General features: G+C 64.3%; 5 protein-coding genes across 9 annotated transcripts; 2 read left to right on the forward strand and 3 right to left on the reverse strand.

Moving 5' to 3' along the window:
* Positions 1-230: 230 nt before the first annotated feature.
* On the reverse strand, positions 231-6,930 carry TMC6 (transmembrane channel like 6). Of its 4 annotated transcripts, none has more exons than XR_010349848.1 (20): positions 6,355-6,930; positions 6,118-6,236; positions 5,690-5,821; positions 5,417-5,575; positions 5,202-5,307; positions 5,008-5,104; positions 4,665-4,919; positions 4,215-4,405; positions 3,996-4,134; positions 3,693-3,848; positions 3,330-3,505; positions 3,105-3,186; positions 2,687-2,784; positions 2,439-2,534; positions 2,217-2,292; positions 1,838-1,971; positions 1,307-1,483; positions 1,040-1,185; positions 839-917; positions 231-625 (listed from the first exon to the last, which is right to left on the reverse strand). XR_010349848.1 is itself a non-coding variant. In XM_064395990.1 (20 exons), exons 1-19 carry the CDS (start codon positions 6,408-6,410, stop codon positions 846-848), a joined length of 2,400 nt encoding a protein of 799 aa, XP_064252060.1. In that variant the 5' UTR covers positions 6,411-6,930; the 3' UTR covers positions 231-625; positions 839-845. The 4 variants fall into 4 exon arrangements, 2 of the variants coding, with proteins under 2 accessions (XP_064252060.1, XP_064252059.1); XR_010349847.1 differs by having other exon boundaries at positions 231-633; XM_064395990.1 differs by having other exon boundaries at positions 1,040-1,118.
* Positions 6,931-7,138: 208 nt separating this feature from the next.
* SYNGR2 (synaptogyrin 2) lies at positions 7,139-9,442 on the forward strand. Its single transcript, XM_064395997.1, has 4 exons — positions 7,139-7,390; positions 7,550-7,787; positions 8,089-8,228; positions 8,326-9,442. Exons 1-4 carry the CDS (start codon positions 7,286-7,288, stop codon positions 8,521-8,523), a joined length of 681 nt encoding a protein of 226 aa, XP_064252067.1. The 5' UTR covers positions 7,139-7,285; the 3' UTR covers positions 8,524-9,442.
* A 300-nt stretch (positions 9,443-9,742) lies between these two features.
* TK1 (thymidine kinase 1) lies at positions 9,743-12,793 on the reverse strand. Of its 2 annotated transcripts, none has more exons than XM_064395998.1 (7): positions 12,670-12,793; positions 12,260-12,291; positions 12,065-12,178; positions 11,893-11,986; positions 11,521-11,610; positions 11,317-11,436; positions 9,743-11,208 (listed from the first exon to the last, which is right to left on the reverse strand). In XM_064395998.1, exons 1-7 carry the CDS (start codon positions 12,733-12,735, stop codon positions 11,053-11,055), a joined length of 672 nt encoding a protein of 223 aa, XP_064252068.1. In that variant the 5' UTR covers positions 12,736-12,793; the 3' UTR covers positions 9,743-11,052. The 2 variants fall into 2 exon arrangements, with proteins under 2 accessions (XP_064252068.1, XP_064252069.1); XM_064395999.1 differs by lacking the exon at positions 12,670-12,793 and adding an exon at positions 12,591-12,648.
* A 228-nt stretch (positions 12,794-13,021) lies between these two features.
* Positions 13,022-15,989, forward strand: AFMID (arylformamidase). The gene is made up of 11 exons (XM_064395638.1): positions 13,022-13,162; positions 13,258-13,348; positions 13,422-13,526; positions 13,597-13,645; positions 13,813-13,898; positions 13,977-14,049; positions 14,325-14,422; positions 14,580-14,658; positions 14,831-14,960; positions 15,272-15,376; positions 15,480-15,989. Exons 1-11 carry the CDS (start codon positions 13,133-13,135, stop codon positions 15,507-15,509), a joined length of 876 nt encoding a protein of 291 aa, XP_064251708.1. The 5' UTR covers positions 13,022-13,132; the 3' UTR covers positions 15,510-15,989.
* Positions 15,990-16,094: 105 nt separating this feature from the next.
* On the reverse strand, positions 16,095-18,759 carry LOC135284248 (uncharacterized). The gene is made up of 7 exons (XM_064395637.1): positions 18,510-18,759; positions 18,298-18,381; positions 18,126-18,214; positions 17,690-17,875; positions 17,394-17,531; positions 17,043-17,235; positions 16,095-16,742 (listed from the first exon to the last, which is right to left on the reverse strand). The coding sequence occupies exons 1-7, from the start codon at positions 18,712-18,714 to the stop codon at positions 16,405-16,407; spliced, it is 1,233 nt and encodes a 410-aa protein (XP_064251707.1). The 5' UTR covers positions 18,715-18,759; the 3' UTR covers positions 16,095-16,404.
* Between the last annotated feature and the right edge of the window lie 5,404 nt (positions 18,760-24,163).

Below are 24,163 nucleotides of genomic sequence, written 5' to 3' on the forward strand. Positions count from 1 at the left end.
CCCAACAGGTCCAGACACCAGCCAGAGCACTCCTGCGCAGCAGCGCTTTAATTGAGCCCAGCGTCCCTGCCCAGCCCAGCACTCAGCAGCTCGGTGATTCTTCCAAGTCCATCCCACCAGCCAGTGCAGTGGGTGCTGCGGGTGGCCCAGTGACCTTATTTGTGGGACTGCAATCAGCCAGCTGCTCTCCTGGTGAGCCAGGCACTGGGCTGGAGCTGGGCTGTGCCTGCTGCCCCGAGGCAGTGTGAAGGTGATTGTGACAAAGCTCCATGGTCCCCAAAGGATTCTGAGAACAGCCGAGGGCACACTGGCAGGAGGGAGAGCTGAAGGGCGGTTCTCTGCAGGAAGTGAGCCCCCACAGAGCAGGGCTGTGAGGTGAGGCAGTCCTGCATGGAGCTGTGCCCTGGGGTGTGGCAGCAGGCTGGGTTCTGTACCCACTGCATCCCAGCAGCTCCAGGAGCAGGAGCACCTGCACCCTGCGATGCAGCATTCCCAATGACATGTCCTTGGCCATGCCAAGAGGCGGATCTTCCAGCACTCCATGGTCCCCCAGCTTCCAGCGCTGTGTTGTGATGGACAGATTCAATCCCAGCTGCAAGCAGAGTCCATTCCATCCCATTCCTTCCTGTGGAGCTTGACACGTAGGCCTGTGTCACTGGGGAGTCCTAAGATCCCAGGTCCTTATCCCAGACCTGCCTCCATCCCCTTTCTTGTCCCTGGGCCTCAGTAACACCAAGGATCATGCATCCCTTGGGACAGGCAGAGGAGCATCCGTGCCCATGGCTGAGCTCTGGGTGCCCTGGCAGCCCCTCCCCACTGCCCTTCATGCTGGCCTCACCTGGGGCTCAGGAACGCCTGTGTCTCTGCTCATAAACGGAGTGAAGCTTCTGAATTAGAAACACCTTATCTTCCCCTTCCTGCAATGTCAGAGACAGCAGTGAGCAGCACTGGGGTGGCTGAGAGGGCCAGAGCCCACACTGGCAGTGCTGGGGCTGGAGCAGGCTGTGAAGCAGCAGGGATGGGCAGGGGCAGTGCTCACGTTGGCAATTTGCTCCTGGAGCAGGCAGATGACCCTCTGGCGGCCTCTTACCACCTGGATGTTGAAGTAGATCACAGCTCTGCAACAACAGCAGGGTGGAATGGTGGCAGCCAGGCAGGAAGCTGAGGGACTCTGTGCAACTGGCACTGGGATGGGGCACAGGGCTCTGGAGTGACACCTTGGCTCCCAGCCCCGCTCAGGGCTGTGACAGCAGGACCCTCAAAGTGAGGGCGTGGGGTTCAGCTTTGGGCTCGGGTCCATACTCACATCAGGGCCACAGACATGAAGAATAGAAGGCATGTGTTCTCCAACAGGTGCTGGTAGACCCGGGCAAACCAGGTGATGTTGGGATTGGACTTCTCCAGCACCAGCACCCACCTCTTCCCTGACTCGTAGATGGTTTCTAGCCCCCGGAAAGGACCGCAGGTTTCTGATGGCTGCACCCTGAGCAAACAGACCAGCAGGGCATTCAGAGCAGTGGGCAGCCCAGCAACTGCTGGCCCCAAACCAGGGCACTGCCTGTCTCAGACAGATGTCCAGCCCTCCAGGGACCCAGCCTCACTGTCCCCAGCATCCCCAGGACTGGACAAGGGAGTCCTCATCCCTCATCCTGCACCAGGAACAGCTGGAGAAAGTGAGCACGGGCCAGCAGCAGGAAGGCACCTCCCTTGCCTGGGGCAGCACCTCATGGCCTGCAGCTGGGGGATGCCAGGGACGGGGGCCATGGTCTCGCCAAGCCCTCCTTCTCCACACAGCCAGGGGTCCTGTGCCCTGAGCCATGGCCTGGTGGGTACTCACGACCAGATGGTGTAGGAGAGGAAGGCAGCTGCACCCAGGAAGGAGGGGAAGCACAGCAGAGTGATGAACACAGTGCTCATGTGTGATGCTTGCCATGGCTTGCTGGGGGACTGGCAGTTCCGCATCAGGCTGGTCTGTGGATAGGGAGCAGTGTCCTGTGGGCTGCCAACTCCTGAGAGCAGTCCCTGCTGTCCCCTCCCTCCAGCCCACCGGGAGTGAGTGAGCCTGGGGATGTGGTGTCCCCAGAAAGCCCCGCTCAGTCCCACAAGGAGCAGGCTGCTCCGGGTGGCACCCCACTGCAGCAGAGACTGATGGTGGCAGGGCACAGTGTCACCGCAGCTTCACCCTGTGGGGAGTTGCAGAGGGGGGGGAATCACACCTTTTTGATGTAGAACAACAGCAGCAGCTTCAGCATCTGCACAGCTGGCAGGAGCGGAGCGAAAAGAATGCCCAGCCTGGGAGCAGGGGGAAGACAAGCTTGCCTGGGTTTGAGCCCCAGGGGATGCAGTGGTGGGCACAGCTACAGCACCCACAGGGCTCATGGGGACTACAAGGCATTTGCCAGCAGAGGAAGGAGCCACACCAGGCAGAAACATCTCACCAGGTCAGGGTCTGCCCATAGATCAGCTCCAGCACATTTCGGGCAATATCAAACTCCGGCCTCCGCTTTATCTTCAGCCTCTTCTCCAGAATTAGCCTGGGTGGAAATGAACTCTGCTCCCATGCTGCCTGAGGGGACTTCACATCCCACCTTCCCCCTCTGATGGCAGCAGAGCCTGGGTGCACCAGAGAGCTGGGACCATGCAGGGACAGCACACTGGTGGGGGGACACGTCCTGGGGTACGTTACCTCCAGATCAGCTCCCCGAAGAGCGTATCCAGCAAGGTGAATATGAAATCCATCACCACAAAGCGATACAGGTCCTGCCCCACACACGTCTCCCAGCACTGGCGAGACAATCAAGCGTGGCATAGAATCACAGACTGGTTTGGGTTGGGAGGATCCCTAAAGCTCATCTCTTTCCCCACCCCGCCATGGGCAGAGACACCCTTCCACTAGACCAGGTTCCTCTGAGTGCTGTCCAACCTGGCCTTTAACAGCTCCTGGGATGGGGCACCCACCGCTTCTCTGGGAACCTATGCCAAAGCCTCACCACCCTCACAGGGAAGAATTTCTTCCTGATATCTAATGGGGAAGATGCCACCAGAGCCTTGCACAACCCCATGCTCGGCCCAGCCCTCCACGGCCCTGAGGCAGTGGTGCTGACCTCCTCTGTCGAGCAGATACCGCTGCGGCTGAGCCAGTGGTAGCACAGCAGGCTGAGAGTCACCATCTTCAGGATGAGGTTCCTGGGGAGCAGGAGCAGAGCCAGAAGTCCCTGAGCCCAGGGAATGGAGGGGCTGAGCCCCACACATGGGGTGCCTGGCCCCAAAGCCTCCTTGCCTGCCACGGGTGCAGAATGCTCCCACCACCACAGCCCCAGCCAGCCCACCTGATGATTGCCACGTAGACCTGTGTCACTGGGGAGTCCTGCCTCTCCCACATCGCCAGCAAGTTGAACAGGTGGGGCATCAAGGCATTGAGGAGGGACACCACAAAGGGCAGGACCAGCAGAATGGCTTCTTGCTGCCATCTGCCACTGCCCTGTGCTCGTTGCTCCTGCTGAACCTGGTGAGCAGGTACTGGGCTGAGGGCACAGCTGTTGGCAGCCAGGTGTGGTGTCCTTGGGGAGAGTGGCAAATGCCCAGGCCAGGAGCACAGCTGCAATGGGGCTGTCCCTGCCTCTCTCCTAGTACCCCAGCCCTGTCCCTCCAACCCCAGGGCAGGGGATCCCAGGGTGGGAGGCAGCACTCACCACGTGCATGTGCTCCGAGAAGTAGTGCACAGCCAGCACGCAGCCCGACACCGAGCCCAGGGCCAGCAGCCAGGCCAGCAGCACCACGAGGCAGTGCCCCAGGCACTGGCAGCGGCTCTGGGCGTGGGAACGGGAGCGCTGCTCCCCCAGCAGCTCCTGCAAGAGAGCAGCACAGAGCTGCCAAATCCCCTTTGGGTCTGAGGCAAGGCTTTGCCCCACTGCAGCACCAGGACCCAGAGGGGTGAGGGACAAAGCACCAGCAAGGCTGGGTCTGGGGTGTTTTGCATTGCTCAGCTCCTCCACCTTCAACTGGGTGCAGATGTTCTCGCACTGCAGCTTCACCGAGCGCCTCTGGATCACCTTGAAGTCCCAGGCGCAGAAGACCTTGATGGCCAAGTCCCCTGTGGAGCTTCCCACGCTCTCCCGAAAAGAGCGGGACACACTGCAGCGAGGTGAAGGGCATCAGGGACTGGGGCTGGCTGCAGGGGAAGGCTGGCAGTGCCACAGGTGCCACTGACCCACCTGTACACCAGGAGGATGCAGGTGACAAGGAAAGAGACCCCAACACTGAAGAGGTAGGCCAGCGGCAGGTTGTACGGGAGCAGGGGGCCTGGGAGGGGGCACACGCTGCCCTCAGGACTGGAGGTGCAGGGGTCGTTCAGGGTGACATTGCTGTAGTAGCCGTAGTACAGCAGCGAGTGCGTGAAGTAGCCCTGCAGGAAAGCACACCATGGCCCCACAGTGACCTCGGCAGTGCTTGCAGCTTCCCTCTTAGCCTGGCACCTCTGTGCCAGCCTCAGGGACACACAGCCTTGGGCTGGGGCAGCACCACCTTGTGCACCCACAGCACCGGTGGTCCTGGGGCCCAGGCTGTGCAAGGACAAGAAGTGGGGTATTATTACAGTGGGAAAGTGGGGCTGCCCGCCAGGCTTGGCACAGCCCCTGACCTGGGGGTGCCTGGGCCATGCTTACCGCTCCTGTGAGGAGCTCGAGGCCAGTGAAGGCTTGGGGGCTGACTGATGCAGTGGGGTACGCGGCCTGCACGACCACCACGAAGGCCAAGAGGATGAAGAATGAAAAGAAGTTCAACATAAGGAGTGTCTTGAGGAAGAGGAAGTAGGACAGGACACTGGAGCCAAAGCGGCCACCAATCTGCTTCAGGGCATAGTGCCCGGGCTGCGCAGCGCGGAGCAGGGAGAGGAGCCTGTACCAGAGACCTCGGCAGCCCTGGGGACAGGAAAATGGGAGAGCAGTGGGGCTGGAGCCTGCACTGGAGCCCTCCCAGCCTCTGTGCAGACCTGTGCCTCTGACTTACGAGACTGACGAAGACCTTGGACCAGCCACAGGGGGAGAAGGGGGCCCAGTGATGGGCGCGCTGCCTCACTGGGCCCCTCTGCCCACTCAGCTGCCGCCTGCCCAGAAGAGAGGGGGGTCAGAGGCTACCACAGGTCCTGGGACAGCTCCGGCTGTGGGAGCCCTGCTCTGCTGGCATGATGGAAGGGGTCTTACCGGAGGATGCGTTTCTCCGCCAGGCTGAGGGGCATGGTGAGCAGCATGTGGCTGCACTGGCTGGGTGAGAGGCTCAGCAGCTCCTTCACCAGCAGGCGCCGCTTCTCTGGGACACAAGGGGCTCGGTGGGACACGGCCAGCCACGGCCTGCCTGTCCCTAACCCAGCATAGGGACAGTGGCCAGCACTGCCTTTAACAGTCTGGGGGAGGCTCACCTTCCAGCGTGGGCCTGCTGGGGTCGGTGTCCAGGTCGTAGTGGCGCAGGCTGGGCCGTGCCGCGCGGCAGAGCTGCTGCAGGGGCGGGCGGCCGCTGCGCCGCCGCAGCCGCGCCGTGCGGTTGCAGTACTGGGAGATGATGGCCCCGAGGTTGCGTCCTGTGGGGCAGAGCAGAGCAGAGCAGGGGGTGGGTGGCCACAGGAGAGCAGAGCAGGCAGAGCTCCAAGGGGCTCTGAGAGCTGGGGAAGGGTGGGAACATGGGTGGCACCTACCGATGGTGCGGCTGGGCATGCTGGCCAAGATCTGCAGGGAGGGAGAGGAGTAGCTGGGGTGCTCCTCACCTTGCCCGGGCTCTGGCCAGGCCATGGCACAGGCTTCTGGAGTAGCCAAGCAGGCTGGGGACTCTGGGAGGAGGAAGGCAGGATGCAGAGAGGCCATGGCTCATCCCTATGTCCCTGCTGCTCTGCTCCAGCACAGAGGCTCGGTGTGTGCTCTGCCCAGAGTACCCCTTTCTCCAGGGATGCTTTCTGTGTCCCAAGATCTGATCTCCCTGGACTGCCCTGCTCTGCACTGGCCAAGGCATCAGCAGGCTCCCACGAATGCTTTTGCCACAGCATTTTGACACAGCTGGCCCAAGAGGGACAGCCCGGGGCACACACACTGTCCCCAGCTTGCCCTGGCTTAGGATGCAGTGCTTTACCTCTGGCCCTCTCCTGCACCTCCAGCTCCAGACCTGCCTCGATCAAGCTGCTCTGCTCCAGGATAAGCTGGTGGAATGAGGTGTGCAGGGCTCTCTCGTTGTCCGGACTGGGCTCCTGGCTGAAGGAACACAGGGACATGGTGGCACGGACACCTGGTGCTTGCAGGGCACGAAGTCGTAGCCAATCGTACCTGGGATGGAGGTCCCAGGGCACGGCAGGGGGGAGGTCACACTCACCCATCGCTCTCGGTGCCCTCGGGGACGAGGAGGGTGATGGAGGGCGGCTGGGACATCCTGCGAGGCCGAGCGGGTCCCTCCTACCCGGGCCTTGCCGTGGTGAGCGTCGCTGGTCCCGGCCCCTCCCAGCCCCGGGTTTCCGCGGCTCCCCGGCGCTGCGGGACGGGCACGGAGCCGGAGCCGGAGCCGCGGCGTGCGAGGCCGGGGGCAGCCGGGAGCGCGGAGTCTGCGGGGCAAACAGGGACTAACCCCGGATCCAGCCCAGCCCGGCCTCAGGAAGGAAGAGAGGGCGGATGGGGCGGTACCGCGGCCGAGAGGTTCCGCCCGCCGTCCCGGGACCCTCCGGCTCGGGCACGAAGCCTCCGAGCCCCAGTCCCGGAGCGACCCTAGGAGGACACGTCGTGCAAAGACCCTTGTGCCCCGCACCGTGTTCCCCGCCCAGTGCCGTCCCCTTCCTGCCCTGCTCTGCCTCCTCCACCCCGGGGCGGGCTAAGGCTGCTCGGGGCAGGTGGCCGCCCCGGGGCTCCCGCCAGGCCCCGCTCGCCCCGGTACCGGGAACCGCCGGAACGCTCCCCGGCGCTCCCGCCGCCTGTCGCCCGGGCCGTGGGTGCGGGGGCTGCCGAGCGTGTCCCTCCTGTCCCTCTTGCCGCCTCCCGGTACCGGGTGGGGGCGGCGGGAACCCCCTAGAAGCCCCGCTTCCCCTCGGCTGTGCTCACTGGCGGCCTAGGCGCTGCCGTCCCCCGTTACACCGGGGCGTCAGGAGGGACGGAGCGGGACACTTAGATACGCTGCGGGACCGGCGCGGCGCTCTGCGCCCGGGCGGGGGAGCCCCTGTCCCGCCGGAGCAGCCCGCCCGCCCCGCCCCGGCGTCCCCGGACCGCAGGACCGGCCCTCCCGGGGCGGTGCCGCGCAGGAGCGGCGGCGGAACGCCATGGAGGGCGGCGGAGGCGCCTACGGGGCGGCCAAGGCCGGCGGTGCCTTCGACCTGGTCCGCTTCGTGCAGCAGCCGCAGGTGGTGGCGCGGATCGTCAGCGCGGTGAGTCGGGACGGGACGGGACGGGACGGGACGGGAGAGCCCCCCCGGGACGGCGCCTCCCTACCGCAGGCCGGTGCCCCTTGCCCGCCGGGACGGGCAGCCCCCGAAGGGCTCCCCCGGCCCCGGTGCCGCCCACCGGACATCGGCTCCGCCCCGCAGGTCTTCGCCCTGATCGTGTTCGCCTGCCTAGTCGGGGATGGCTACACGAGCCGGGCTGAGGACCCCCGGCTCTTCTGCATCTTCAACCACAACGAGGACGCCTGTCGCTACGGCATCGGCATCGGCGTCCTCGCCTTCCTCGCCTGCATCTTCTTCTTCATGGTGGACATCTATTTCCCCCAGATAAGCAACACTACGGACCGCAAGTACCTGGTCCTGGCTGACCTCGGCTTCTCAGGTACCGGGGCGCGGGCAGGGCTGTGCCCGCGGTGCCTGCCACAATGGCCGCCTTGTCCCGTGACGTGGCTGCCGGTGCCTGGCGAAGGGAGCCGCTCCCGAGTCGCTCCCGTCTGGCGTGCTGCCCGCGGGCCACGCGCTGCTGCTGCTGCTGCTGCCCCTGCTGCTGCTGTGTGCCCCGAGGAGCAGCCGCCCTGGCCCGGTGCCTGCACCAGCCTGCACAGTGGAGCAGGGTCTGGGCCCGGGACTGCCCAGGAGCAGCAGGACCGGCCCTGGTTCCTCATGCCACTTCCCCCCACCAGGTCTCTGGACCTTCCTGTGGTTCATCGGCTTCTGTTTCCTGACCAACCAGTGGTCCTGGACACAGGCTGAGGATGTGTACATTGGAGCGGACTCTGCCCGCGCTGCCATCACCTTCAGCTTCTTCTCCATCTTCTCCTGGGTGAGTGAAGCACTCTGCCCCACTTGGGGGAGTGCATAGGGGCTCCCTGCCCCCACAGCCTGGAACGGCCTTGATGCTGCTCCCCTTCTCTCTGCAGGCACTTCTGCTCACCTTCGCTTACAAGAGGTACAAAATGGGGGTGGAGGACTTTGCTCAAAGCTACGCTGACCCCAGCCCGGGGATTCCGACTCCCTATTCCAGCTATCCCAACATCAGCCATGAGAGCTACCAGCAGCCGCCCTTCACGCAGGCAGCGGAGGCCCCGGAGGGCTATCAGCCACCACCGGTGTACTGAGCCCTGGCTGGCACCCGCGGGACGGCTGTACAGTGCAATTCCTTCCGTGGGGTGGGAGGGAGGGATCTGTGACTTGGAGGGGACAGTGGGGCGGGAGGGTGTTGGCTGCTTTTTTTAAGGTGACTGGGCCTTTTCATGGGGTGCAGGAGGGGCTTCTGCCTGGTCCCAGAGCTGGATCCTGACTGGAGGGTCCAGAGCCCATTGTGTGATTTGGTAGGTGGTTTGGCACACAATGATTTGCAGCTGCTGGGTGAGCAGTGCAGCTGCAGGTTGGGTGTGCAGGCAGCCCTGGCACGTACAAGCCTCTGGTTTTGCTGTGGTGCCTTGGTGGTGGGCTGCAGCTCACACCCCTGACCCTGGCCAGGCTCTGCCCCTGTGACTGTTGCCCTGGTGCATCCTGTCTCTGGTGCCTTTCAGCCCTGCTGGCTGCATTCCCCACATGCTGTCTCGCTGCTGCAGCACAGCCAGGCCCAGCTCCTGCCTGCACAGCCTTCCCTTGCCTTCCCCAGCGGCTACTTCTGGGCCAGCTATTGCCAAAGCCCCCTCTTCTCTAATGCCATGCTGTGCCTTCCTCCAGCCTGCACTAGAGCTGCTGATGCTTGGATGATGCCATTTGGGGTCTGTGGGAGCAGTGAGCACTGAGATCCCTCAGCAGGGCTGTGGCTGAGGACATCCTGGAGCACTTTCCTTCCCTTGTGTGCCTGCCCAAGTGCAGCTGTGAGGCTGAGCTCCTGCTCTCTGCCCACAGCTCCCTCCTGCACTCCTGCCACACCAGGAGCCTGTGGGCCATTGTCTCAGGTTGTGTTTGCTGCTGTGCTGTGGTAAAGCTGTTCCCAGCAGCCGTGTGTGCCATCACTGCTGGGGCCAGCCTTTGACTAGTTGTCACTGTAGGGTTGGAATAAACTTTTTCACCAAGCCACTATGTGAGCCACCATGTGCCTTTTGGTTCAGGGGAAGCAGAAAAGGCTCCTGCCTTCTGCCCCTCCAGGGCTTGGGGTGTCAGGTGGGGGAGTGCAGCCCTGCCAACTGCTGTGCTGCAAACAGCACACTCATGCTGGTCGCTATTTTTAGGTCACCCTCCTCATGCTGCCTGGTCTGAGCAGAGCTCCAACACCAGGCCTGTGAACAGCCCTCCCACCCTGCAACTAGCCCATGCTGTCTCACTGGTCACTGCCAGGAAGACTTAGCGGAATGCTCTGGTAAAAAATACACGCAGAGGTTCATTAAATTATTTATTAACCTAAAGCAGCAGCAGAGCCTTCCCCAGCCCTAGGGGGAAAGCCCAGGCCTGGTAGTCAAGTGCTTGTGAATACAATAACTCTCACCTGAAACATGGGGGCAGCAGGGGGTGTTCAGGTAGCTCTTGGAGCCTTCCAGGGCACAGGCAAATAGCAACCCTGGACTCAGATGCAGAGGTCTGGCCTGGCCAGAACAAAGCTGTTCTGGAGCTCGGAGCCTGTGGATGCTGGGCAAAAAACACTTGCAGGAGAAAAACACACTTTTGCAGGCAATAAGGAAACAACAACTTTCCAGAATCTGAGTCTAACAAAGAGGAAAGAGGATCCTTCAGTCAGCTTAGAGCAGACTAAGAGTCAGCCTCGAGAATTTTGGAAGGCTGAGAAGAAAGCAAGAGACATGACTAGACTGGAGAAGCAGCTCCTCAGGAGAGCCCCATTACCAGGCAGCTGGGTCTTCCCTAGAATAATTGTCTAAATCTTGGTAGATGAAACTCTGAGCCTCCAAACCCCTCACAGGTAACATAGCACCAAAATGGCAGCACCAGCCTTGAACCTGAGAAAAACTGCCCTGAATTTGGAGGAGGCTCTTCCTGGGACCAGTTCCTCCAAACGAGTCTGCCACAGCCTGCTAGAACACAGGCAGCCCTTTGAGGTTCAACGCCTCAGAAGAGTCAGCTGCCAGGCCTCCTTCTGTTTCAATAATTGACACCCGGGAGCATGCTTGGCAGAGAGGCTGGGGGCCTGCCCAGGGCTGTGCTGACGTGTGTGTCAGTTTAAAACTGTGCCACAGCTCTGTGACAAGGGACAAGTTACCTCAGACTGTTAAGGAAGGAAGTTAAAAATTGCATTAAAAACACGAATGGCTGTACATTATCTTGAGAAACCAGGAATTTTGCAAGTGCATAAGAGAGAAGGGCTGCATGGACAGGCAGCAGAAGCAGCAGTGGCAGCCTGAGCATGCTTAGAGCACTGGAGAGCTGGCCAGAGCCACGGCGAGCAGTGGCAGCACTGCGGCCCGGCTCCACGTGCAGTGCCCCAGGGCCTGTGTGTGGCAGCACCAGTAGCTGTGCTGGTCTCTCTCCTTGTTCTGAGATGGGAACTCACTCTAGCCAGGCTTTTGCTTCAGCTTCCACCAGCATCAGGCGTGGTGGATCCTCAGTTGTGGCGCTTGGTGCGGGGAGGTTGGGTAGGAAGGGCTGAGGCACTGAACAGTTTGTTAAAGTACAGAGAGGCAGGCCTGGTGCCCGTGAGCCACAGCACTGAGCTCCCTTGCCCTCTGTTATCCCAGCAGTCAAGTGAGGATCTTGCGAGGGACGGCTGTCTCCAGCTGCCTCAGCCCCAGGGGCACGTTCTCCTTGTTCTCTGGCCCGGCCTGCTGGGGTCGCATGCGGAAGTAGCAGGCTCGGCACACAGAGTGGTACTTGTCAGCTCCTCCTATCACTTCAACCTGCCAGGGAAATTTGGGGAGTGGCTGCAGAGCCCAGCTCCCTGGAGGGAGCCTCTCTGTACCAGCAGGACTGGGAAAGTGAAACAGTTTCTGTTCCAAGGCACTCACCTCCCGCTCAGCTCCCAGCCTCTTGGTGTAGGAGGCCTCCCGGAAGCACTCCATGCACACCGCGTTCAGCTTCACCACGCTCTCTGCCAGTGGCACCAGGTTCAGGATGCTCCCAAAGGCCTGTGTGAGTCATCAAGGAGCATGCTGCTGGGTGGGTTCCACGAGGGTCCCAAAGCAGTTGTGGTACCAAAATGAGTGTTTTACCTTTCTCTGGAAAGTCCCATCCAGAGCAGCAACAATGACGGTTTTCCCAGTGTTGGCCATTGTCTCGCAGAACTCCACAATGTCTGGGAACTGGAGGGGTACAGGCACATCGTAAAGAAGGATGGGGAGCAGCACTTGGCTCCAGATCCCACAGTGCATGCCCAGACAGCAGCACCAGGAACAAGGAAAATCACAGCCATGTGCCGGGCTGCAGTCCCGCCCTCCTGTCTGCAGGGACTATAGGGAGTCTTTGTAAGCACAGCCACATGGGCCAAACCGCCCCAGGGCATTGCTTCCCGCCCTCTCCACAAAGGACACAGCCCTTGATGTGTCCCGCAGAGCCCAGCAAGCCCACCCCAGCCATGCACTTACGAACTGGCCCTCATCGATGCCGATGACGGCGGCACGCAGCGCTTCCTGGTACACGTCCTGCAGGAGCCCGGCGGGCAGGGCCTCCATGGTGCTCCTGCGGGCAGGGAGGCAGTGAGCCGGGCAGGCCGGGCAGCCCTGTGGAGCGGCGTGTCCTCCTGCCCCGGCAGCTCACTTGTCGTGTGTGGAGACCCCTGAAGAGCTGTAGCGCGTGTCCTTGGCATACTTCACCAGCAGGCACCGGTACTGGGCGAGCTGGAACCGTCGCACTCGCCGCATGAGTTCCGTGCTGCAAGACACGGTGCCAGCGGGCCTCAGCCTCAGCCTCAGCCCGCTGCCCGCCCGCCCGGCGCCTCCCGCTCCCGCCTACCTCTTCCCGGAGAACATGGGCCCGAAGATCACCTGAAGGAGAACGGGGCGGTCACAACAGCGGCCACAACAGCGGGCAGCCCCGGCTCCAGCAGCCGGGGGCCCCCGCAGTCCTCTGAGCCCGGCGCGGCACCCGTACCTGGCCCGGGGCAGTACCGCGCCCGTACCTGCCCCCGGCCCGTGCCCGGGGCAGTACCGTGTCCGGGGCAGTACCTGGCCCGGGGCAGTACCGTGCCCGTACCTGCCCCCAGCCCGTGCCCGGGGCAGTACCGTGCCCGGGGCAGTACCGTGCCCGTCTGCCCCCAGCGCGATGCATCCCACCGTCGCCGTACCTGCATCTGCTCCCACACCGGTGCCCCAGGATGGCACCTGTACCTACGCCTCCGCCCGTGCCCCGGGGCGACCCCGTACCTGTATCTGCCCGCGGGGCCGGCTGGGGGAGCCGGGATGGACACCGGGCACCGTCAGGCAGTTCATGGCGGACTGCCGGCCCGAGCCCGCGCGCGCCGATCCGGCTCGGCCCCGTCAGCCAATCGGATGAGGACTCTCCCCCACGCGCAGCAGTGCTAGCCAATCGCGAAAGGGTCTGCGCCGCCGCGCGGAGGCGCTACCCAATGGGGACCAAGGGCGCCAAACTTTTTATTTTCCTCTGCCAGCTGGCTCCGCCCCCGGCCCCCAGCTGCCAATGGGAGGTGGCCCCGCCCCCGGGCTCTGGCCTCGCTTGCATGGTCTGGCTCCGCCCCCAAGCTCGGGCCTCGCCTCCGGGACGGCCAATGGGAGCGCGCCAGCCCGCCCCCTGCCCAGGCCCCGCCCCTCGGCGGGCAGGCACCGGGAGCGGCACCGGCACCGGGAGCGCCCCGGGAGCGGCCCCACGATGGGCGGGTGGCGGGATCTGTCCGCGGAGGTACGGCCCCGAGGCAGGGCAGGGCGCGGCTCTGCCCGGGCCGCCGGCTGGGGGTGTCGGCGTGGCCCCGGCGCTGCCCCGCTGTCCCCCCGCAGGCGCTGGAGGACCATTACTCTCCCAGCCGCTGGTCCCCCCGCCTGGACCGGGACACCATCATCGACGCCCACCTCGCGGTGACGGCGGCAGGTGGGATCGCGGCGCCGGGACCGGGGCTGCGCTCGGTGCCGCGGTGCCGTGCTCCACCGCCTCCCCCCCGCAGGAACCGAACGGGCCCGGGCCAGCGGGCAGACCTTGCTGCACGTGCCCTACGGCGACGGGGACGGAGAGAAGCTGGACATCTACTTTCCCACGGACCCTTGTGAAAGTGAGTGAGCGGGTGGCGGGGACGGGAGCGGCAGGGTGGACACGGGCTCACCCCGCTCTGTGCTGCACAGCCTTCCCGGTTCTGGTCTACATCCACGGCGGATACTGGCAGTGCATGAGGTGAGGTGGCTGTCGGCGAGGGGTTCCTCGGGACGAAACCCCCTCACCAACTCTTGCTGACTCCTTCTGACACTGGGGCTTGCTCTGGGGACACGGGGTCTGGCCAGTCCCCAGCTGGCCCGGCAGCCCCCGGCTCCCGCAGCCTGCCTGCATCTCTCTCTCCGCAGTAAGGACGACTCGGGGTTTGCAGCCCCCCCGCTGGTGTCGCAGGGGGTGGCAGTGGTGGCGGTGGGGTACGACATAGCCCCTAAAGGTAGGTGCTGGCCTGCAGAGGCTGCTGCTGCCTGCGTAGCCCAGCGCCCTCCAACCCTGCCCTTTGTCCTCTGCTTAGGCCACATGGACACCATGGTGCTGCAGGTGCGCCGCAGCCTCGTCTTCCTGGTGCAGCGGTACCCCAGGATCAGGTGAGCAGCTCCCAGGTCAGGGGCTGGTCTGTGACAGGGGGCAAACAAGGTCTGGAGCAGGACAAAGGCTTTGGCACCTCACTCCAAGCACTGGGCAGTGCCTGTGGCCACAATCCCATATCGCTACACAAGGAAGCGGCTGACGGATTGGGAAACATCTGAGCTGACATATTCAGGCTGTGCCACCTCCTCTGGATGGAGCAAAGCATGCCTAGGTGTCCCTAGTGTCCCTCTCAGTCGCTCCCTCCTTGTGGCTTACTGCTCCCTCTTTCCAGAGGCATTTACTTGTGCGGACACTCAGCAGGGGCCCACCTGGCAGCCATGGTGCTGTCCACAGACTGGACAGAATTCCGAGTGGTGCCAGATATCAAAGGTAGTGTTGCTATGTCCCAGAACAGGGGCGGGAGAAGAACTGGTCTCCACACCTGGGACAAGGCTGTGGGGCTGATTATGCTAACTGGTTATGAGGTCCCAGGGCTGTGGAGCCACCCAGGCTGCAGCTCCTCACCTGGCAGTGCCTCTGCCTCCAGGAGCGGTGCTGGTGAGCGGCCTGTATGACCTGGAGCCCATCCTGCACACCTACGTGAATGATGCTCTGAACATGAGCCGGTGAGCTCACACGCTGTGGGGACAGCCGTGGGGACAGAGCACAGGCGGGCGGTGTCAGTGGCCCTGCAGCCACTCTGCCCCCATGCCTGCCCCAGCTGGGGAGCCCAGCTGACAGCACGGGCGCTCCTGGAGTGAAGGGCTGCGTCAGCTGCCACCGGCGTGACTCCTGCAGGGAGGTGGCCCAGAGGAACAGCCCCATGAGACATGTCACCCCAGCAGCGCCAGCAGCCTGCCAGGTGCTCGTGGCTGTGGCCCAGCATGACTCCCCGGAGTTCCGCAGGCAGTCACAGGAGTACAGCCAGGTGAGCTCCAGCAGCCCCAGGAGCACGGCCAGGTGAGCTCCAGCAGCCACAGGAGCACGGCCAGGTGAGCTCCAGCAGCCACAGGAGCATTGACCAGGTGAGCTCCAGCAGCACCCTGCTCGGCTCTGGTGGGGACACTGCTCCAGGCAGCCCTCACCAGCTTACCCAACTGGAAGGAAGAGCTGCTGTGCTGAGCCAGAGCAGTTTTTGGCTCACTGGAGGACACCAGTCCTGGCCAGGACATTATTCCTGCTACTTGTCCAGGGCAGGTGGAGCTTGGGGTCCATCCTGCAGCACTCCTCTCTCCGCAGGCCTTGCGTGCAGCTGGCTGGTCTGTCTCTCTGCTGGATCTGGCTGGTGTGGATCACTTTGATGTCATTGAGAGGCTGTCAGAGGACAGCTACATCCTCACTCAGGTAGGCAGGAGGGCTGTGCCAAGGCGCATCAGGTGGGCTGCCACCTCCCTGTGGGGAGGTGCAGGGTCAGGGGCTTTTCACAGGGTTTGGTTCCTCATCCCAGGTGATTCTCAACATGATTTCAAGAGCATGATGGCACCTCAGGAGTAAACAGATGGGGACCGTGTGATGGCAATGGGCATCTGGCATCCCCCTGCCTGCTGCCTCCTCGGCCTAACACAGAGCCACCACTGTCTCAGACCCACACTGTGCCCTCTCTGCTCAGCCCAGCCCAGGCTGGTACCCCTTCCCTGGAGTGGTCCTGCCCACTGGAGTGCAGGGGACTGAGGGCTGCAAGGCTCTGACTGGGCAGCTGGATCATGAAGTTTGCTCCCTCAGCGTCCTTTAAACTGCACATTGGCAATACAGAATAAAATAGGAATTACTGCTGCCTGGGTAGTGCTTCCCAGGGAGCCACTGAGTGCACACCTGAAGCAACTGCTGCTGAGAGAATCCCTTTTTCCAGTGTAGAGTTCTGGGACTTGCTGACCCAGAACATGACAGGGAAGCCTGGGCAGCCCAGGCTGTGGGACAGAATGACATAAGCCTCTGTGAATGGGAGTGACAGAGCCATCTGGGCCAGGCTGGGCTCAGGCTCCTGGGACAGTCCTGGCCAGACACAAACTTTGGCATTGCTGTGCAGCAACCCTGGTCCTGTGGCTCAGATGGTTCCATGTCCTCAGGAGCAACTGGCCCTCCATGGGGACCTTGGCTGTGATGATGTCCCTGCTGCAGAGCAAGGAAAAGAGCACATTTGAGAGAAAACACCCTGCACAGCTACACTACCAGCAAATGGTGTTTATTTTGTGCACTGACTGCCTCAAGGGCTGGGGTCTCTGCTAGGCTGGGCTCACATTGGTTTGTCAGGCTGCCTGTGAGGGCTGATATCAAGTTTCAGATGGCTGGGAACACATCTGGAGCACAAAGGGCTGGTCCCAGTCCTTGCTCTGGGCTGCCTGACCGCTGCAGCTGCGGGACTGGCAGAATGCTCAGGCTCCCCCAGTGCCTGGAGGCATCGGATGCAATCCCAAGGCCAATTCCTCCTGGAACTTCCTGGCCACAAATTCCAGCTTCCTCCTTGCAAGCTCAGTGTCGTGGGCCGAGATGTTGCGGTGCCAGACGGCGCGCACAGCGCGTGTGGACCAGGGGAACAGCAAGACGCTGACAGCCTGCCCGGTCTCAGCCTCCTCCTCCTCGCTGACGGCACGCAGGCGGTCGCAGAGCTCGGTGGGGGACGGCCAGGCGCCCTGGATATTCACCATCACGATGTTGGTCTCCACTGCTGCCAGGTCGACGGAGCAGAGGGGAGAGTCCAGTGCGTGGATACCTGCGGGAGGCCGAGGCGGTGCAAGCCCACTGCCCAGCAGCCTGGAAGAGGCCACCTGCCCCAGCCCTGCCCCAGGTTCTGGATAAGGGAGAGCCCTTTCTCCCCCCATGTGGTACCAGGGTCACTGAGCACAGCACAGGGATGGTCATGGCATGATCCTGGCAGGTGAGGATCCCAGCAGCATCCTCACCCATCTGGAGACCCAGAGTAGCCATCCAGGGAGGGTGCCCAAGCCACCAGTACTGCTGGGCAGTGCCAGGTGTGCTGTTACATCCCAGCACGCTCGGGGCCCTGAGGTACCTTCCGCAAAGCGCCAGGCGTTGTCGTGGTCCCTGCGCAGTGTGGCCTCCGCGTGCTGCAGCCCGAGGCGGGCAGCAGCCGCCAGCACGCCCACCTGCCGCATGCCCCCGCCCAGCAGCTTCCGCACGCGCCAGGCCTCGGCGACAAACTGCCTGCACCCCGCCAGCACCGCGCCAGCCGGGGCGCCCAGGCCCTGCAGAGCCACCAGCGGGGTCACTCCAGCTGTTCCAGGGCCAGCTGCCCTCCCAGCCTGCCAGGTCTGTTCTTAGCCCAACACCTGCAAACGACGGCCAGGCTCCGGCTCGAGCTGGCCCCTGCCAGCCCTGCGGACCCCTCCCCACACAAGCAGACCTTGGAGAAGCAGAGTGACACAGAGTCACAGAGCTGGGCAATCTGAGCTGGCTCCACACCCTGGGCCACTGCTGCATTCATCAGTCGTGCGCCGTCCATGTGCACCCGCAGCCCATAACGGTCTGCAAGCCCACGGACCTGGGAGACAGGGGGACAGGTGGTTTGGGAGGGACCCCTGGGCCATCTAGTGCCATCACGAGCCATCTCTGAGCTCCAGTCTCCCCACAGTGCCATTGTGCAGGGCCCAGCTGCCCATGCCAGGCAGGATTGTGCCAGCACCATCCATGGGCTCTCACCTGCCTGAGATAGGTGAGGGGCAGTGCCCGGCCGCCCGCCGAGCTGTGCGTGTTCTCCAGACAGATGAGCTCAGGACGCGGGTGGTACTGGCTGCCGTGGGCCTCACGGATGGCCAGCTCCAGCTGCTCCAGGTCGAATGTGCCATTCGGCAGATCTGGCAGGGCCTGGGAGTGCACACCGGCGACCTGTGCCCAGGGCAGGGGAGAGCACGGAGCTGACGGGACAGTGGTGGCACACGGGGGCTCCAGCCCTTTGTCCCCTCCATCGGGTGTGTACAGCCCGCACTCGTGCTGCAGCCCGTGGCTTGGGACAATGACCCAAGGAATGCCCTGGCAGCGGATGCTCCGCCTGGCCGGGCCCTGGCAGCCAGAGGAGGGCAGCACGCGGCCGTCCTGCACTGCCACCAGCGCCACCGCGACTGCCCGCCGCGCTCACCTGCGCGGCCCCGCCGTGCTCGTAGACGTGCAGGTGGGCGTCCCGGCCCAGGAACAGCTGAGCCCCCCTGCGCTGGCAGTGGCACATCACTGGGAGAGAAGGGCCGTGAGGGAGGGCGCGGGGGCAGCATTCCACAGCCGGGGGCACGAGGCGCTGCGAGCCCCGGACTCACTGGCGATGAGGTTGGCCATGGTGGCCGTGGGCACGAACAGAGCCGATTCCGTCCCCAGAGTCGCCGCGGCCCGGCGCTGCAGCTCTGCGGGGCACACGGCTGTCCTGGGGGGCTGGCGCTGGGCTGCCCCCAGCTCCGGGCCTCCATCCCGCTGCCCCCGGCTCGGGGGCCGGCAGGCAGGGCCCCCCGGCAGGCCCGTCCCCTCCGCCCACCGTTCACCGCCGGGTCCTCCCCGTAGTCGTCGTCGCCCACGGCGGCGCGGGCCATGGCACGGCGCATCGCCGCGCACGGCCGGGTCACCGTGTCGCTCCGCAGGTCCACGACAAGCGGCGGGGCCGCGGCGGGACCCCGCGGCTGCCTCACCGCGGGCACCCCCCCGGGCCCGGGCAGCCACCGCCGCCGCAGCACCGTCCGCATGGCCGGGACCGCCCCCCGCAAGGGCTCCCGGGCGGGGGCGGGATCGGGATCGCCCTTCCCGGGAATACGGGGTGGGAACGGAGCAGCGGCTGCGGCGCGGGCACTCGGAGCGCCGGTCCTACGAGCTCACGTCCTTCCATCCCACACCACACACGAGTGGGGGCTGCCCCGACCCTGCACTGTCCTATCCTGGGTGTCCCACGGGAGGGAGCGCCAGGGGGACCCTCCAGAGTCTCTCCGTGGCTGAGCAGGAGTTGCTCCCGCCCCGCTGCCAGCGAGGCTGGCACGGACTGGTCTGGCGCTGGGGGCTGGCTCCGGCCCTGGCTGCGTGTGCCCTGGCAGCACCCATGGCACCGCAGGTGGGCTGGCACTGCAGCGGGATCTCTGCGCAGCTTCACTGACCTCGGCACTCTACCTGCTCTGAGGGGACCCAGCAGACTCTTGCAGAAATCCCCACTGCCCCTCAGCAGGAGGGTGAGTGTCCAAAGCAGTGGCGAGACCCCCTCACCTCCCCGCGCTGGGCTGGACCAGCCGGACCATGCTCCCTGCTGCCAGCACGGGGGGCACCACTCTGCAGCACCCAGCCCCTCTCCTGGCGTTTGCAGGGCATAATAGGGCAGGTGCATTGAGATGCCTCTTCCCCTCAGCCCCTGCCCACCTGTGGCCGTGGTGTGCTCCAGCCACCTGTGCCATGCTGCTGCCTTCTCCCTCCCTCCCTCCCTCCCTCCCTCTGCCATGTGCCCCCCAGCCTTGGCCGCCCCAGCTCCCCTATTCTGAGCCCCCTGCAGCCGCCCCACTGGTGCCTGCTCTGCCCATCCCCCTGCCTGTGCCCCTGCCCATGGAGCCCCCTCCCTCCCTCAGCCTGTCGCCCCCCGCACTGTCAGCCCCGCAGATGAGTGAGCCATAAACAGTCCTTCATGAGACGTTTTTCACACGCAGGGCCACATGTTAACAGTTTTTCTTTATTTACTGCCTCCATTTCCTCTTTGTTCCAGGAACTTGTCCTCCAACTTCAAGCTGCTCATGATTAGGCAAAAAGGCCTCTAATCTCCCCGATCTGATTTACCGTCACTGAGAGCAGATGCTTCCCGTTACTGGCCCTGGACCTGGGAGCATGGACAGCTGAGCTGTGCCGGCTGCTGAGCCCAGCTGAGCCTCCCCAAAGCTGCCCCACCGCACACACCGCCTTCCCGGCAGCTTCCTCTTCCAGTAAGCGCTGGGCAGTGCAGCCGGTCACGCCGCAGGTGAAGGGCTGGGGGAGCAGCAGCTGTGGGGCCCCAGGCCAGGGAGCCCCCCTCCCCAGCTGGGGCGGCTGCTGTAGGGCAGGGCAGCCTTTGGAGCTACTTTCTCTGCCTGGATGGCTGCAGCACCCGTCAGCATGGGCTTCCCAGCCACTCACCCAGCCACTCCCTGGCATCTGGTGGGCTGGTTGATTGCCCTGGTGTGCCCAAAGCTGAAGAGCACCTCAGGGCTCTGCTGAGGGCAGCCCCCCCAGCCCAGTCAGGGTCCGCAGCCAAGCAGGGGCTCCTGCACTGGGCAGCAGCCACAGCTTCTGCAGAACTGTGCAGTGTGGCTGGGTGTCTTCCACAGAGCCCCTTGTCCTTCAGCCATGTGCCTTTCCCTGGGACTTCAGTCTGGGACCTGCCTTGGGGATCCCCCCTTGCTACCAGCACCCACAGAGCTACCCTTGCAGGTGACCCAGCAGGGCCACAGCGGGGCCAGTTCTGGGACCATGGAAGCACTTGTGGCCTTATGTGGAGCGGCTGAAGGGACACCACAGGAGCTGGGCAGAGGGTGGGCAGTGCCAGCGTCTGGCCAGGGGCTTGGCTGGCAGCTGGGCAGTAGCGGGGGGCTCACCCAGGACCACAGTGCACCACAGGACTGCAGTCACCACCTGCCCATACCAGCTCCTGTGGTGGGCTAAGCCCCTGCCCTGCTGGGCTCAGCTCCTGCTCCAGTCATGCCTCCCCAGGGCTAAAATTAGCAGCTGAGGCCTGGCTGGGGAGCCGGGAGTGGAGCCCAGATCCCACCGCAGAGGATCGGGTTTCCCCCTCCCTACCACAGGCCTGGCAACCACTGGGGCCGATTCCCGGAGCTGGGCCCCCCTGCTACCAGCCCCACTGGCAGCCCCATCCCCGGCCTGCCAGGCCCTGCCGCTGGGTCTGCACGTCCCCAGGGCTGAGCCCTGGCACATCCCGGCTGCAGGAGGGGCTGTGGGATGGGGGAGCACGGTGCTGTACCTCTGGGGCATCAGCGGGCTGGGGCAGAGCCCTTTGCCCCTGGCACACACACATGGTTGCCCTGGGACAGGCTGGCAGTGGGCTCTGCTCCCAGCCTCCCAGGCAGAGCATGGCTGGACCATGGAGGTGCCAGTGGCCCCGGGGGTCTTGTGCTGAGTGCCCTCAGGACCTGGCAGTGCTCATATCATGCTCACCATGAGCTCGGGGTGCTTTCCTGTCGGGTTGCCTTAGCCCTGCGGCCACACCGCCCGTGCTGCTCACCCTGTCTGCCCCTTGGGCTTCACGCCCAACGGCGTGGCACTGGCCCTGCCCGTTCCGGAGGGCCCCGGTCCCACCTGGGGGATCTGAGCCACGGAGCCGAGCAGTTTCCTGCTGCCGGGAACGGCAGGGCGATGGCCGGGAGCACCGGGAGCGCCGGCTCCGGGCTCAGCCGGGTCGGGGTGGGCACCCGGGACCGGGACCCCGCCGCACTCCCGGGCTGCCGCTGACATGTCCCGAGCTTCGGGCCGGGACAGACCCCCGGCGGACAGTCACGGGGCTGCCGGGCCGCGGCCGGAGCGGGAGGCCCGGGCTGCCCGGGGCGGCTCGCTCGGAGCCCCGCGCGGGCCGCCGCCGGAGCCCGGCGCCCGCGTGGTCCCGGCCGGTGCACCGTCCCCAGCCTGCGAGGCCGCGGGTGCCCCCCCTCGCCGGCAGTGACTTTTCCAGTAAAACCGCCGCAGAGATCCCGGCTTCCCGACAGGCCCGGCCTCCGCGCTGGGGGGGCGCCGGCCGCCCTTAACCCTTCCCGGCCCGGCCGGCCGCGCGTTGCCCGCCCGAGCCCGGGACCCGCCGGGTTCTGCCCGCCCGGCCCGGCTCGGCGGCTCCGGGAGCTGCGGGAGACTCTGTCCGCCAGGCCCGGCGCGGCGATGGCCCCGCTCCCCGGAGCCCCGGCGGCGCCAGGGCGGGCACCGGGACTGGCCGGGCCCCGGGGCCGTGGCGGCCGCTGCCCTCGGGGGCTCCGGCCGTGCCGGGAACGGCCCCCCCAGCCCATCGTGCCCCCCATGCCGAGGGTTTCCTTCTCAGGGTGCGCCTGAACAGGGGCTGTTGTGCGGAGCAGATGGAACATCCCAAGGGACAAGGAGCCCGAGAACCGTCGGGGAGAAAGCCCCTCAGCACGGGGTACCCCGGGGGGCTGGGGAGGGAGCAGCCGGGGGTCTCTGCCAGAGCGCTGTTGCTGGGGCAGCTCCGGGGCACCCTGGAGGAGCGCTGGAGCCGGTCACGGCTAAAGGCTGGTGGCTGTGGCCGCTCCACATCCCCTCTCCAGCGCTCCACAGGACGCCCTGGCCGGGAGGGCAAAGCCGGGCATGGCGAGGCACCGGGGCTCGTGCGAGAGCCGTGCCCGCCGTCCTCGCCGTGCCCTGCCTGCCACCAGCTGCTACACTGGCTGAGCCAGGGCTGAGGTAAGTGCTCTAATTGTTTTCTCTGTGGCCCGAGATGAATAATTGAGAGGTCTTTGAGGAGAATTAATTAGCCTGTTTATTGGCAGTAAATGCTTTTCTCCAGATGATGAAATAGATCCTGAGCCACACGTGGGGCAGGCAGATGCAGGTCATTGATGCTGCTCTGGAGCACGCCGTGCCAGGTCCTCAGGCCAGTGGTGCTGGTGTCCCGTGCCCACTATGGACTGGCACACTGGTTCTGGCTCCCACGGCCTCCCACGCAGCCCAGATGCCCAGAGCTCACTGCACCTGGCCAGCACTTGTGTGGGGAGCCTGGTGTTGGTGGGAGCGGGGGACACTGAGGGGTAGGCAGGGTTCTGCAGCACACAGCCCCCTCTGCCCCCATCATGCCCATGTAGCTTCTTGCTTGCCCCCAGCTCACATCCCACCCTGGGGGCTCCATCCCTGTGCAGACCCTGATATGTCCCTTTGTGTCTCCTTCTTGGTTCTCCTGAATGCCAGGGTGGTGCCAGTTTGGGGCTTGTAGCCTGCACCTCCTCCTCACCTCCTCGTCTTCCTCCTTCTCCCCTGGGTATGGGGTGAAGGGCCTTGCATGGCCAGAAATGCTTAAACAAGGATTTCCTTGTTGCTGCATGAGCTGTTTGCCTTCTCCCGGGTCAGCCGTTAATGAGGTTTGGCAGGAGGCACAGTCAGCCCCAGGAGTTGGGTTTCTATAAATCAGCCTGGAGCTGGTGTGTGGGACTGGGATGGAGCTGCTTGATCTTGGTGCATGGGACTTCAGCTTGTGGGTCCTGGGAGCCCTCTGGGAGTGGAACATCCTGGCACGGTGGAGAGGGCAGGGGCTGAATGGGACAAGGGGGCTGCTTCCCACCAGGCAGATCGGGGTGACCACGCATTTCCAGGAATGGCAGAAAATGCAAAGGAAAAAATAAAGCAGTTTCCCATGGCTGCGGTGCTTTGTCCTGATCTTTCCCACATGCCCACCTTTTTTGCCCAGACCAGGAGAGGCTCTTGGGTGCTCTGAACTGGGATGATGATCCTGCCCTGCCTTGGGGTGGGGAGCTGTGGCCGTGTGTCCCCCCCGGGCAGCCTCAGGCATGCAAAATGGGGCAGGCAAATCATCCAGGCTCCTGGGAAAGCATTTGCTGCTTCCTCCTGCTGGAAGCAATGCTGCAGGGGCAGGGCTGGCATGTGGGCCCTTTGTGCTGAAGCCGTGCTGGCAGATGTGCTGGCTGTCACTGGCACGGGGACACTGCCAGGGCTGCAGGTCCTGTGGCCTGCCGGGCTGCCCCGTTCCCCGGGGGACACAGGGATGCCTCAAGTGTAGCAGGGAGGAGGTTCCCATTGCAGAGGGTCTCCTGGGAACGGCTGCTCCTGGCAGCCCTGTGTCCAGGAAAGGAGGTTCTGGGAAGTGGGACCTTCTCTCTGGGTTCCCACAGTCATTGTCTCTGCTCTGCTCTCCTCACCTGTGGGAAGGTTGTTTGGGAGCCAGCACAGCCCATCTGTGCTGTGCCAGGCTGAGAGGAGCCACAAGTCTCAAAGGTGATGTTTCATTTCCTGCTCTGAGTGTGCTTCCCCCTTATCCAAAAACACCTCTGCTCTCACTGAGTTCTCACAGAGTTTCTGCTGTGTGTTGAAACAGAGAGAATCCCCAGTCCCAGCACGGCCGCAGGGCTCCTCGGGGTCACCACAGTCTGCTGGGAAAGCTCTGGCCCCCTTCTCGCCCTCTCTCTAGTAGCCTGGCCCATGGTGGGGCAGCCCCTGGGCCAG

Source organism: Passer domesticus, chromosome 20 (genome assembly GCF_036417665.1).
Source record: "Passer domesticus isolate bPasDom1 chromosome 20, bPasDom1.hap1, whole genome shotgun sequence".
Lineage (NCBI taxonomy): Eukaryota > Metazoa > Chordata > Aves > Passeriformes > Passeridae > Passer > Passer domesticus.

Excerpts from the sequence above, each read along its gene's own strand:
- LOC135284248 (XM_064395637.1), bottom strand. The coding sequence starts at position 18,714 with ATGCGGACGGTGCTGCGGCGGCGGTGGCTGCCCGGGCCCGGGGGGGTG. Across the intron at positions 17,532-17,689 it reads CCCTCACCTATCTCAGGCAG|GTCCGTGGGCTTGCAGACCG; the intron begins GTGAGAGCCCAT and ends CCTGTCTCCCAG. Across the intron at positions 16,743-17,042 it reads CGCCTGGCGCTTTGCGGAAG|GTATCCACGCACTGGACTCT; the intron begins GTACCTCAGGGC and ends GGCCTCCCGCAG.
- TK1 (XM_064395998.1), bottom strand. The coding sequence starts at position 12,735 with ATGAACTGCCTGACGGTGCCCGGTGTCCATCCCGGCTCCCCCAGCCGG. Across the intron at positions 12,179-12,259 it reads CCCATGTTCTCCGGGAAGAG|CACGGAACTCATGCGGCGAG; the intron begins GTAGGCGGGAGC and ends CGTGTCTTGCAG. Across the intron at positions 11,611-11,892 it reads GCATCGATGAGGGCCAGTTC|TTCCCAGACATTGTGGAGTT; the intron begins GTAAGTGCATGG and ends GTACCCCTCCAG.
- TMC6 (XM_064395990.1), bottom strand. The coding sequence starts at position 6,410 with ATGTCCCAGCCGCCCTCCATCACCCTCCTCGTCCCCGAGGGCACCGAG. Across the intron at positions 6,237-6,354 it reads GAGGGCACCGAGAGCGATGG|CCAGGAGCCCAGTCCGGACA; the intron begins GTGAGTGTGACC and ends GTGTTCCTTCAG. Across the intron at positions 918-1,039 it reads TCCAGGAGCAAATTGCCAAC|GAAGGGGAAGATAAGGTGTT; the intron begins GTGAGCACTGCC and ends CTGACATTGCAG.
- SYNGR2 (XM_064395997.1), top strand. The coding sequence starts at position 7,286 with ATGGAGGGCGGCGGAGGCGCCTACGGGGCGGCCAAGGCCGGCGGTGCC. Across the intron at positions 7,391-7,549 it reads TGGCGCGGATCGTCAGCGCG|GTCTTCGCCCTGATCGTGTT; the intron begins GTGAGTCGGGAC and ends TCCGCCCCGCAG. Across the intron at positions 7,788-8,088 it reads GGCTGACCTCGGCTTCTCAG|GTCTCTGGACCTTCCTGTGG; the intron begins GTACCGGGGCGC and ends TCCCCCCACCAG.
- AFMID (XM_064395638.1), top strand. The coding sequence starts at position 13,133 with ATGGGCGGGTGGCGGGATCTGTCCGCGGAG. Across the intron at positions 13,527-13,596 it reads TCCCACGGACCCTTGTGAAA|CCTTCCCGGTTCTGGTCTAC; the intron begins GTGAGTGAGCGG and ends TGTGCTGCACAG. Across the intron at positions 15,377-15,479 it reads ACAGCTACATCCTCACTCAG|GTGATTCTCAACATGATTTC; the intron begins GTAGGCAGGAGG and ends TCCTCATCCCAG.